General features: G+C 43.2%; 2 protein-coding genes across 11 annotated transcripts in view; one reads left to right on the top strand and one right to left on the bottom strand.

Annotated features, from left to right (window-relative positions):
* IDUA (alpha-L-iduronidase) overlaps positions 1–9,127 on the bottom strand; it is a 46,997-nt gene extending 37,870 nt beyond the window's left edge. For 2 of the 10 annotated variants that reach the window (XM_071802385.1, XM_065861435.2), the window contains exons 1-2: positions 8,781–9,120; positions 5,441–5,581 (exon numbers count right to left, since the gene is read on the bottom strand). In XM_071802385.1, the coding sequence (XP_071658486.1) occupies positions 5,441–5,581; positions 8,781–8,902 (263 nt within the window). In that variant the 5' untranslated portion in view covers positions 8,903–9,120. Of the gene's footprint in view, positions 1–5,440; positions 5,582–8,780 lie in introns of those variants that run through there. The other 8 variants (XM_071802388.1, XM_065861436.2, XM_071802389.1 and 5 more) reach the window with 7 other exon arrangements.
* The window catches only part of CHRNA6 (cholinergic receptor nicotinic alpha 6 subunit), a 30,983-nt gene continuing 26,638 nt past the window's right edge, over positions 8,559–12,903 (top strand). Inside the window, exon 1 of the mRNA XM_065861525.2 lies at positions 8,559–9,077. The gene's annotated coding sequence lies outside the window, so the exon portion shown is untranslated. The remainder of the gene's footprint in view (positions 9,078–12,903) is intronic.

Genomic DNA, 12,903 nt, shown 5'->3' with positions numbered 1-12,903 from the left:
GTCAGTACTTCCTGGCTGGTCTTCTCTGATGCAGTGCTAATGAGGCTTTACAGTAGCATACTTGGGCCGACTAAAGGTAGCAGCACTTTGTAAGTTGTGTATATGTTGGACGAATACCCACCACTGTTTGCACATACTACACATGTTACAAGGTTTTTTTTTTTTCCTCCTATCTTATTAGTCTTTGATTTGAGATCCACTAAACCATGTTTTCCAGGGCTGGGTTACTTTTTATGATAATTTGCACTAACTGCTGTTCATTCTGCTTTGAGTCAAATGGTACTCCCATAGTCAGTTGTGTTGCTATATATAATGTTCTCTCTTCACAAATAAGCATAGTTTAGATTTTGATTGTAACACAGTTAGTACGCAGTGTTCTGGCCCATGGCATTGACAGAATACCATCTCTAATACTCAAGCTTATAATTACCTGTATGAAAGGCAGGAGAGTTGACCTTTCTCTCCTTATTCATGATTGGCTCACACACAGCACCAAGCATGGAAGGAAATTCCATCACAGCTGTGTGTCTTACAATTAGCAGACTCTAGAAATAGGTTCTACACATGCAGAAGCCATTTCTCTGCCATTTAAAAAAAAAAAAAAAGATAAAAAATAAAAAAGTCAGGTCAACACATCATGGGACTTGCTTGTTTAAACTTTTCAGGTCACTGCACAAAAGAACACTCAAACTGAGGTTCTCCAAACGCTCCAGAGACTTTTTGGCTCTCAAGAACAAAAATTGTATTAAAGGAAAAACACTGCATTCCCAAAAGACAAAATAAAAAACGTCTTCACAGTGACTGAAAATAGCATAATAGTAGGTGATTCAATGCTGACATTTTCATGCACTCGTTATACAAAATGCATCAGCTGCACACTGTTAACACTGCCAGAGCAGTAAAACCTGACAGAAATGTCTGTCAAAAGATTAAAGGATTGACCATTGGCAGCATTTTCCGGCCACAACACAATTTAATTACTCACTTAGTATGACTAGCTCCTTTCTGTCATAAAAGCAAATGGGCAGAGCCCAAGGACAAAGTACTTCTTTGTGTCTGCTTTTGTTTGTAACCATTCCTTGACCAGGGAATATTTCTTCTAAGCTCCTGCCAGGGCCTTAAGGAAGCAGGTTTATAGGAATTACTGCCAGACAATAGCAGTGTAGACACTCTAAGGCTGTTGTGCCAAAGCAAGCTGTTATTGGAAGTCAAATAAAATTGTTTCAGTACAAAAAGAGCACAAATCCTAGCAATCTAAACTTCTTTTATCTTTATGGGTCAAGCTACCAGCCTAGAACAGAAAAAATGCAAAAATAACCTTAACTCTAGATGAATCTCACTTTAAAAGAGAAAAAAATAATGAAAAAAAGAAAAAATATATTCCAACAGAATGTGTATCCCTGCAACAGTCTCTGGAGAAAAATGAAGAGAGGTTGCCCTTCTCTTATCAAGCAGGTTGAGAAAATAAGAATCAGAGTCTCTTTTTCGTCATATTTATTTTAAGAATGGCACCAAAGGATACCTAAGCAAAGAGACTTGGCTATACAATAAGAGGAAGGGTAATCTTTAAGACTTTTACTAGGAAGAAACTTATTGACCAGAAGAAATCATAAGAACAATTTTCTGTTTCAGTTTCATTGGTAGAGCTGGCTCAAAAACCAAGTTGTTCTGTTGCACAATGTCAAATGCAGCAGGGAAACAGCTTTCAGTGCAGGGATGCTGGGAGACTTTAACTAAAAAAGCAAGTCTTTTTCTGACAGGTTTATGTTTGCTATACTGTGCTATACCAAGATTAAGGGTATGAAGATTGAAAATGTTAAAAGTTGCTGATTCTTTCCTGTTCTACCAGGTATTAGGTACTGTGACTTGGAGAGGAGCTGGGAATGGACTTGTAATTCCAACTAGGTTAATACTAATGTTGAAATAAAATAATTATATGCATTTTAGGAAATGTTATAACCATCATGTAGATTGACCATATTTTTGTTCACTGTGGTGACTTGTATAAATCATGTACCTAACAAAATTTAGTACTGCTACATAAGAACAGGAAAGGGTTCCTAGCTTGTGGACTGTGCAGGTCCCATGGACCGGAGCAAAGATTTGGGAATCTTCACCTCCAACTCTCCTGCTGACTACTGCAACATGGCCAGAATGTGTGGCAGAGGTGTCAAAATGGTTGTATTAACCGGCACTGGTAACTAACAACTGGGGAACTGTCCAGTCCATGATAGACACCTTGGGTTCCCTTGTAACCATAATATTCCTGTGTCACATGACCTGGAGACAAATGTGTGCTTTTGCCTGGAAAATAAAACTAGCAGTTATGTGAAAACAGCTTACCTTGTGGTATCCTTTCATGGCTGGTGAAATAACAGGATAACTTAGAATAAAGAAAAACACAACAGTGAATTTGCTGTCCTAGCAAAGGGTTAAAATTCAGGGATGCATTCAGCATTGGGAGATTAGAAGTCGTGATGAGAAAGACCATTATAGAAATGAGAAAGTGAAGGTGGCACTCTTTCATTTGACTGCATCTGCCTCTTGGAAGGAATTATGGCACCTCTGTACAGACAGCACAACTCTGAGGAAAAGCAATGCCTATATCTGTTAGGCTTCCACAGTGGTGGTATCTCCTAGTCCTCTATTTTCTGTAAGTGCTCTTGTTTTGTCAAGTACCTACCATCACTTTCCAAGAAGTCTCCTCTACTCACCAGCCCCATGACATGATACAGTTTTTCTGTTACACGGTTCTCACTCAAAACCTCTTTAAATCTTTCTGGATATCACTGATTCAGGAAGAGAATTGCACATGCACAGAATTCAGCATCAACACTGAACTCCTCCTGTTTGGATTTGCATTCTTGTCCCTGTTGCTTCTTTCAATCCCAGTGTTTGTCAACAGGCTCTATGCTATCTCCCTTTCCAAACCATTGCTGTCACTCAGTCCACTGATTGTCCTTCCACAACTTAAATGTCTTACTATATTTGACAAATGAAAATTTTTGAAAAATGAGCAGTTTTAGCTTGGTTCTAAACAGTAGCAAAGTTTCTAATTTCTACATGCCAAAGCTGGGCTAAATATTGAGGCTGTGGATTAGAATCCAACCCTTGAGGCACTACAGCTTTTCTGGGGCTTCTTGCTTGGCTGCTAAGTTTCCGTGCTCCTAGATTTTTGATTGTGTCAAGGATTCTGTTGCACTTTGAAGGACTCTGCCTCACTTCCTACAAAGGCTGAGCAGAATCCATGACAGATACATTCCTGTCCTTCAGTCACTTGGAAAATTCAGTGCAAAAAGTGGCACAGCTGAGACAGGCAGTCAGGAGGGATTCTGGCCTCTGAGTGTAGATGTGACTATGCCCTTTTCAAAGGAACTCACTGATTTTTCCATAAGTCAGTTGGTTACAGAAACCTAAAAGACTCAAGCCATCTCTCAGGAGAAACCATGAAAATATAAGACAAGGACTCCAGCAGTAGAGAGCAGTGACAGTTGCCCTTGCCTCTGCCAAAGCTGGTTTATTGCAAGAGTGAGTACAAAACATGTAACCCAGTAAGAAACGGAGACACAGCACAGAAAATTGTGTTTACTGGGAAGTTTCCATAGGAGGGAGAAGCTGTGTTACATGCTACATTCACAGATAGACCAACATACAGGGGCAGCTCAACTGTGTGCAGAACCTCCAGACACCCTCTCAAACAAACCTACATACAGAAGCACACTCTAATACCTAGGAAGAAAACTCCTCCTGTTCCTAATGTACACTCTGAAACTCAGTACTCCTCTGCTCACATCCCATTTCCAGAGTCTGAGCCCTCCTTCCTGTTGTTCCTTCCCCAAACTTAAAACTGGTAAATTCCCATGCTCCTGTGTCTGGAATAGCAGATGCAATAATGATGTGGAGCTTGAGCCAGGCAGAACTCTAAGTGCTAAGAGAACTTTTGATGGAGTTTTTAGGGTTTGTTGTTCCTCACAGACCCATCACTCCTGTTCTAGGCATCTGTAGTTGGTTCTTTCCACTGGGCATGTTGGTATGAGTGTGTTTCAGCTGAGCTAAAAGGCACTTGAAAGGCAAGGAATTCCACTGTTATCCTCCTAAAGTCTGACATACTTCTATAGAACTAGAAGTGCTATTACATGTATGAATCCTTTTGGAAGGGGGTACTAACTGTTACTAACTAAAGTTCTAGTTGTTACTACCAGTCACTTGATGCAGATGGGCTCAGGATACAAAAAAAACCTCCCAAGTTAAGTGGAAGATAGAAGTAGTCATAAAATAGTGGCAGCCTTCATTTGGACCTCTCAATAAGTTAGGCTTGTTTTAATCTTCATGGAATTTTTTTTTTTTTTTCTGTATCATGTCTTCTAAATTAAAGGACAGAAAAGTAAGCCATCTTTCTAGTCTGTCAGCACTGTTCCTAGAACGGCTAATGGTTAGCAAAGCACATAACAGAACGGGTGAGAAGTCTTATTTGGGACAGTATTGCCACCTGTAATGCTTTGGTAAGGAACAGACTGAATCCATGCCTATCACCCTATTCCATCCTATTCCTAGCTTTCGTGAAAGACTCAACCTGGAAGGGGAGCACAACACTGTGACCTGAATATTAAAAGCAGACCTATAGCCAGGGGGAGCTTTAGGTACACACAAGACCAGCCAGAATGTGGACAGGACTGAATTCTTGAAGCCTGGCTTCTTCCAGCAGTTCTTCTCAGTACAGAGTAGTTGCTGGTGTTATTGCACTAAGACAAAACTCTGCTGGACTTGAAGGAATGGTAGTGACAACACCCAGTATGAATCTTGAAAACAGTCAAAATGACTGTTGCCTGCAATCCAGCTGAGAGCTCTCTCCATAACACTGGGTATAGATGTCTTGACTGCAAATCAGAACACTTCGTCGCTTAAGGAACCACTGGAAACTCCTCTAGAGTTCTCTTTTCAAGGTTGTTCCAAGCAGTACTTTAGAAAGGATGCACCCAAGATAAAAAAAGCTGCACTAGAACTTTGTACATGCGATGGTCCATGAAACCCATTTCTCCTAGGCTGAGTGGTCTCTGGAGGCCATGGTACAACCAGGAATCAAGAGGCTGAGGCCTGGACATGACAGCATCGGATATGAGGTATTCCTGTAGCATATGACCTGAGATGTTCTTGGTAAAACTTGACAAACAACACCCACAAGACTCTTTAGATTACAATAAACTGTTCCTTAATCTGTTTTGAGGACATAATACATGAAGGTTAGCCCCATTGTTCTCAATACAAGCTCTCTCTCAATCTCATACACCCCTAAATTGATTCCCTTTCACTGGCACTTACCTGACTTTCAAGGAAGAAAATATAAGCCTTGCTTGCAATTATATTACGACAAATATCAAATGAGCATAAAACACTTCAACATGTCACATTTTTCTGGATTTTGACTTGAGGTGTTGCTTACCTGAAAGCAACTAGTTCCAGTAACCAGTGAATTCTGACTTGTTCAATGCCTCCATGCGGAATAGAAGAAATGTAGGCAAGGTTCATCTCTTGGTCTTTGCTCAGGTCAAATAGGTCAGCACGACTGTGAGGTAAAGGAGGGCTTCAGGAAAGGAGGGACAGAAAAGAAACAGCACATTGCAATATTAACTAGCAGCTATACTGGGTATCCAAAGATAACCTATGCTAAGAACTGTAACACCTGCAAGATCCTCCCTAGTATGAGGAGCACAGTCTAACATGAGATGAAAGCAAAATGGAGTTGCAGGTTTTTTGGGACTAACTGGCTACACATACAGCTTGGCAAAGTAAAACACAACTCAGGTGCCATCTCATTGCCAAGCTCAAAGTAAAGTATTACAAGCAGTCATCGCACAAATAGCAAACTCAGGCAACAGTGGCCAGAACAGTCATCTTGTCTCTGAGTGTCTAACGATAAGGAAGCTGTGTCTTTTAGGCTTTGGAGTGGATATCAGATTTGCAGAGGAGTCGTTTGTCTTTTGTAAGACAAATATGGGCTTGATATTCCTGCTGAAGTCCATGCAACACCACCAACTCCTGCTCTACTGTGGAAGCTATACTTATTAGAAGCAGAATCAGACCCTCAGAGACTTCCCATTCTCCAACTATGTTCAACTCAACCCTAAGAACAAGGAAGCACAGGAGTATGTGGTTTGAGGTTTTGATGCTTGATACTACTGCTATACAGCAATGATCATGTTAACATGACTTTGTTGTCTACCTATTCCACAAAAATTAACAGTGGGGCAAATTTCTGCTGCCTCTATCTCCACAGACAAATAGCTGCAAGATCGACAGAGATCTCACTCCCACCCTCCACCAGTCAGAAATTCAGAATGCTGCCGAGTTCACTGGGCTTGGGCATCCTTAGAGATTCTCATTAAAGCCTGTTGGTAACCTGAAAATTCTGGATGTTAAAGAATTTGTATTACAAGAAAGATAAAACAATATCGTCCTCAAGGTCTAGTAAAACACTTCCATGCATCTGCACATTGCAAGGACAGGTGACTTGTACTCAAACTACAGACAGCATATTAACAGCATAAGTGAAAAACTAATATGGATTATGCTTTGCCTACTGTAATCTGTCTCCTCTAATGCCTGGATCAGCTCTCTGATGACTGTAACTATGCTGGAAAGGGTCATACGGTCATCCTCTCCTCCTGCTGTTCCCCTCCACATGTTCAAACTACCTCCAAGGACACCACTGTAGGAACTTGCTACCATATAACCATCTGTGGACAAAGGAGGAAAATGCTGACCCCACCTAGACAAGAACTTGATGCAAATTTTGTCCCAGCTAAAACACTACCTATTACCTCATCTCCTGCATCCTTATCTGAAAGTGCAAGTCTTGACACAGATAACATCCTTGTAGGGTTTCATACAAATCAGCCAGCACATGTGAGCCCCTCTGTGCAACTTCACCAGCATACAAGGCACTTAAAAATCATTTCCCTAAGACTGCTTCAAGTCACATAAGTGAGACTGAGAAGTTACAAAATCCAGTCTTACTAAAAATGTATCAGCCATTTGGGTCTTTTTAATTGTCGCAGTGGATAGGGACAATGTTAACTGTTGTTATTTTAAGCAGTGCTTTACTACTCTGAGATTCAAACCTGCTTCAATTCAAGTAGTGTCAAAGACGAAGTCAAGGCATAAAGCAGTCACATATTTTTGCCTAGTCCACACTGAATAAACTCTCTGAAATTCACACTCTGTTAGAGAGAAATTTAGCAGAATCCATGATGAGACCCAAAAGGAAGCTGGCAGAACAGTGGGTTTTGTTAGTGGTAGTATCAGTATCTGTCCTTTCCTGTTCTGCGTGGAAAGTGACCATTCAAGAGAACAGTGAGCCTTGCAGTCTCGGAGGCTTTATCAACTGCTGATCCCAGCTGTCAAACTGCATTTGTCCAACTGTCTGAAACTGTGCTGTAAAAAAGCAGCTGTTCCAACTGGAACCCAGTCCCGTCAGTGTGAGCTTTCAAGTGAGCTGGGATCAAACAACTTGAGAAACACCAGTGTCGGTCAGGTCTTACAAGTGAATAGCTGCTGACCTATGGGAGTCTCTGTCTCTGCTGCTGCTCCTCTGCTTTTCCCTCACATGCTTTTTATGGTTGCACCTTTCCAAAGTTTCTTTCAAGGGTGTTTCTTGGGCTGTAAGTTTAATGGGCAAAACATACCATTTTTAAGCAAGTTTATCATTAATGTTTCCTAACATTGCAAGCAAAAAATCAAAAAGAAAAAAATGGAAGAGCAAAAGAAAGCAAAAAATCAGAAAGCTCAAACTTTCTTAATCAAAATGAATTTTAGATCCTCTTTTGTTTCCCCACCAATATAGAAAACTAATGGAAAGACATGCAAGCGTTGTCTTAGACAATCTTTATGCATTACACAAAATTACACAAATTCCTTTTCGTTCAAAGCACACACTACTGATTCCATCCCTGTTGTAGTTTCCTACAACTGTTATTTAATCTACTGTATGCCTAAACGAAGGTCATAATCAGTTTAGAATAAGATACAAACACAGTTAAGGAATATACCATCTTCTGCTTTTGAGCCTGCTAGAAGCCTTCATGTATCTTACAAAACTTGAAGGCTGTTCAACTTCAGTTAGCTCAGCAAGACTGGGCTTTCTCAGAGAGGCAAAACTCTACCTGGATATGAGTCAGTCGAGCATTTTTATTTATGGTGGAGCATTATTTATGCATGCGCCCACCCATCACCCTGACTCAGATCAACAGACTAACTGACCACATCATGAAGACGGTGCATGTTGGAAGTGTTGTGCAAGAAGAACAAACTCCCAGAATTAACAGCAGGGAAGCTTTGCTTGGGCTTATTTAGGGACAGTGACAATGGTAACACTCAGAAGGAAAAGGCAATGAGTTCCAAGCATCAACATATGTGCTGTGCTGCTGAAGAGGAAGAACTTCACGTGTTCAAGGGCTCTGGAGGCAAGGGAGCAACTCAGAGAGCAGATGTCTGTGGGCCCTGACATGTGATCCACTTTGTTTACACCAACTGGCCACGTCCCAGGACCAGCTCCACGCAGGCAGCACCCAGCAGGCTGAGCAGCAGGCAGGCAGCGAGGGGCCAGGCTCCCTGATCCCAGAGCAGCAGGCTCGGAAAAGCCTACGTTCCTCCAGAGAGGCCGCGTTCTCACACCCCGGGGAACCTTCGGCCGAGGAAGGATGAGGGCAGTCGGCTCTCTCTCACCCAGCTGCTTCCCGCCAGCACAGCGCGGCCTACTGCCGGGCGGGGCCGAGCGCGCTTACCAGAAGCCAGTGCTCCTCCAGAAGTGCTGCAGGGGCCGCTCGACCCGCCGGACATCCACGAACACCAGGTACGTGGCGGAGCCGGCGCCCGCCTGCAGAAGCAGCCAAAGAAGCAGCCCCATGGCACGGCGAGGAGCGGGTGACAGCCCAACGTCCCTGGCGCCCGCAATCAACGCACGGCGAACGCGACGCAGGGAGCCCGCCCACGGAGCAAAGGGGTGAACAGCTCCCGCCTCCAGGGGCTCCTGCCGGGCCTGGCGTGGGCGTGGTGAGCTCTCTTCGGGAAGCGCAGCTCAGGTAATTAGGGTAGCAATGTTTCCGTCTGAAAACAGGGCGTGTCGTATTCGTGTCGTTGTTCTGGCGTAGGCAGTGACAGGGAGTTCTTGCCCTGGAGTCGCAACACGGCGTGCAGATGGAGCTGTTGCATTTCTCCTGGGTACCGCATGAGGGAAGTATATCCTCATGCTGTTGTTATGTCCTCGTGCTCTGTGTTGACAAACCTGTAGGAAACAGTATTATGTAGTAGTGCAGTAGTGTAGTAGTAGTAGTTCCCCGAAATAACGTAATGGGCAGAGCTGAAACTATGTCCGTTTTTCCAGTCTAAACATATTTATTTATTTCAGGATGGCGAAGTGCTTTAAATGCACTTTGTAACAGAAAGGTTGTAGATTGATTTCCTAACTGCTGATTTCTTATGATGTGTATCTGAGGACTGGGTTTTCCATGGGAGTAGACTCTCTTCCTTAGGATCTCTCTCTTTTGTGTATTGTACTGCCTTCGGGAACCTCGTTAAGCCTTGCCAACTAGGAGAAGAATGTGGGGAATTGTGCCTCCCTTCCACATCTGCAAATACCATGGTAGCATCTCATTTTGTGTTCATTAGTTCTGATTGAGTTGATGGGGTACTCTGGTCTCATTTCCAATACAGGATTTAGCAGCAGAAATTTTGGGCCGCTACAACAGTGCCCACACGAGGGAGACTGCAGGGAGGTTCTAGGCAAAGAGCTGGCTGCAGATATCAACAAGAGAACAAAGGGACAAGTGTATTCATGGAAATCAAGGCTAACAAGTCCTAGTGGAGCAACCGAAATTTGCCACCCCAAAAGCTCTGGTGTTTCAGCCCCTTCCACCAAAACTCTCCCTGAAACAATTGTGCCAGAGCTAGCGGGGGGGGAAGTCAGACATTTACTCCTCAGGTCAGGAACATTGCAACTAGGAAAGACCCTGCACAAGTTTATGCCATGTGTAATCCTGCTTGAGCCAAGAGGTTCCCTGGCAAAGGAATGGCAAACTGGGACTCATCTCTAAGAAACTGCAAAGTGGCTCAGTTCTGATTGCTGATATGTTATTCCTCTGTTTGTAGCTTCATCTGCTTCAGTTCCCACAGGACTTCTTGTGAGTTTATAAGGCTCACAGCCAAAATTTAGGCAAGAACATTACATCCCAGAGGCTCAAGTAGGAATGGCAATCTTGCATTGTGACTTGACACTGACAAGGGGACTCCCCATAAATTTCCCAGGGCTGCTCATGCTGTGGCTCAGCTCTCAGGCACTTGAAAGCTTGAAGGTGCATGGGACATATCACCCTAGAGTTGCATGGTTACCGCTTCAGGATTAGAATGAGTTCATCAGTCGGGTAGGAGACAACAAGGTGCTTTATGCCCCTGTGTAGGGTGGGTTGTGCCATTTCCTCCCAAGGGATTCAGATTTTTCAGTCTTCGCTTATTTCCTGATTGTACACCATCATTTTTCCAATTCTCACTTTCTGCCTAGAGATACAGTTCTGCACCAGACTTTCTGGACTTCATAGCTAAGGTGCACTCTGAGGAAATGAGTTGCTGGTATACAACATAGTCTGGTTAGATGCAAACAGCCAGACTCAGAGCAATGTAACTACTTCTCAGCCCTTCACAAGTGCTTTCCTTCTCATTACTTAGTTTACCTTATATGTGATTAGGAAGCCTTTTATCATCTCTGCAGAATACAACAAATTTAACAAGTATTATGGGGTTATTGGCAATTTTAGACCTCCAGTATTCCAAAGCTGGATACATTCAAGAACAGGATTTGACATCTCACTATATTGGTCATACCTGTAATTCTACCCTGGCTTTCACCCAGGTGTATGTAGTATAGAGTTGCTCAATAAATGCTTTCTTATTTTGCCAGAGACATGGACCTTATCACCCAGATGTCACCTCCTAAGCCACCTTGATTCAACATGACTCAAGGATGTTGCTTTGCTGCAATTCAGCACTGTACATCTGTTTTGTCTTCAGATGTAACGTGGTTCATATAGTTCTATCATTACAAGTATTAGGCCAAGAGCTTTACATTAACCCAATAGTGTGTTGTCTCAGGGCTTGTCTTGACCAGAGCGTGTTTAAGCTGTGGTAAGGATTGTTTGGTTGCCAGGTGACTGTTGCCTAAATTTTTTCAGCTTACCTCAGTGAATACCATTGAGCATAAAATGTGTCAGGGAACAGCATGGGCCAGCTGCCTTCTGAGACAAAGGGGGCTAAGGGGGCTAACAAGACTGGCAGGGGCCGCAGCAGGCCCATCCACTGCCTCTGAACTGAGAAGCAGGGCAGGCACTGAAGCTGCAGATGGGGTCAGCCCAGAGTCCAAATTATCAAATCTGGCTCAGGCAAATGCATGGTGATGGGACAGCTCTGAGGTCAAGCTAGGAAGTAAGTCTACAGATCAACATCCAGATCAACAAGGTCCATGGCCAGATGTAGGCAGTGTTGAGATCAGCAATTCTACAAGATAGCTGGTGTAGGGGTTGAAGGCCTCAGGCTGAGCTGAAATGGGGCTCCTGGCCCATGGGCAGAGGCTGTAGGTGGCGGCCTCAGGGAAGGCTGGTCAAGGTGATTGAGGCCTTTTAGTGCACTCAGACCCTGAATAAATGGCTGTCAATAGAGATAGTCATCGCATAATTCCTTATGTTAACTGACGCTGCGGGAGTTTGTGTTGCAAACAGTGGCAACACTTATGTTTTGTTGATAGAACAGGACTACTGTGAGGGTGCAATATTCTTCCTATGCTGGGTTATGTATTTCTTCCTCAGGACTATTGTGATACTGGGCTTGATGTCTGCTCCCTCTGTGCTTAATTTGGGGTGGAAATAAACCCAAAACTCCACAACTCCCAGTTGTAAACTTCTGGGTTTACTTCACTGCCTGTGGGTGAAGAGTTACCATGTGTCTCAGTATCAAAGTTTAGCTGGGAACTAAAGCAAAGAACTTCTTAAGAAAAAATACAAAAATAGCCCCAAACAGAGCCCAGGCAACTGCCCCACAACCACCACTACCCTAACTTTTGTGAAGAAATTGGCATGCCAAGGACTCAGTGTGATATCCACTTTCTGCTTAGGGAGAGCTTATGTCTTCTGTGATTCTTAGGACAATGGCGGGCTAACCATAAGGCAGAGAAAAGGGATAGATACTTGCAATTTAGTGTATATCAGTGTTAATATTAAAATCCTGAAAATCAGATTACTGTAACAGGACTAATGATAGCAATCTCCTGTATTTAGTTAGGCTGTGAAAACCTTAATTAGATTAACAATAAATTCTGAGCTCTGTATATAATCTGTGTTCCCTTTTGCCCATAGCAAAATTTGGTTTATAATGTAGGGGTAGTGTTGCACTGCTATCAGGAAGAATGACATTGATATTACATAGCAGTCACCTTCCAGGTATCTATGACTGTGGTCATATATAGGAGAAACAGCACTGTGTTGACTAGCTGAGGATGATATGCTGCCTTGCATCCTTCTGACAAGCCCCCTAATCTCTTCAGTTTCCTCTTTGGCTGCATCAGCTCCTCAGGACAAAAATTGCCATTTATTTGTGTGGCACCCAACATCAGTCATTTCTCTTTCAACTGCTTTAGGTTCTCTGGTGGAATGGGGCTTTGCATGTATTTGCCTAAGGTCAGAGCATGTTCCACCTCTTGCTTTGAGGAAGGGAGGCTGAGTGTGAAGGAAAGAACAGATTTAGCCCTCAAACCTCAGATAATCTTTGGTTCTCCCAGCATCAGCACACATGGTGGACAGGGGGTGCTGAGTTGATTTCCATAGCAGTCTCTCCCAAGAGCATACAAAAAGAGCTAAAACACTG

Source organism: Patagioenas fasciata, chromosome Z (genome assembly GCF_037038585.1).
Source record: "Patagioenas fasciata isolate bPatFas1 chromosome Z, bPatFas1.hap1, whole genome shotgun sequence".
Lineage (NCBI taxonomy): Eukaryota > Metazoa > Chordata > Aves > Columbiformes > Columbidae > Patagioenas > Patagioenas fasciata.
The sequence above is the reverse complement of the archived record's forward strand: the minus strand, read 5'-3'. Positions and strand labels throughout refer to the sequence as shown.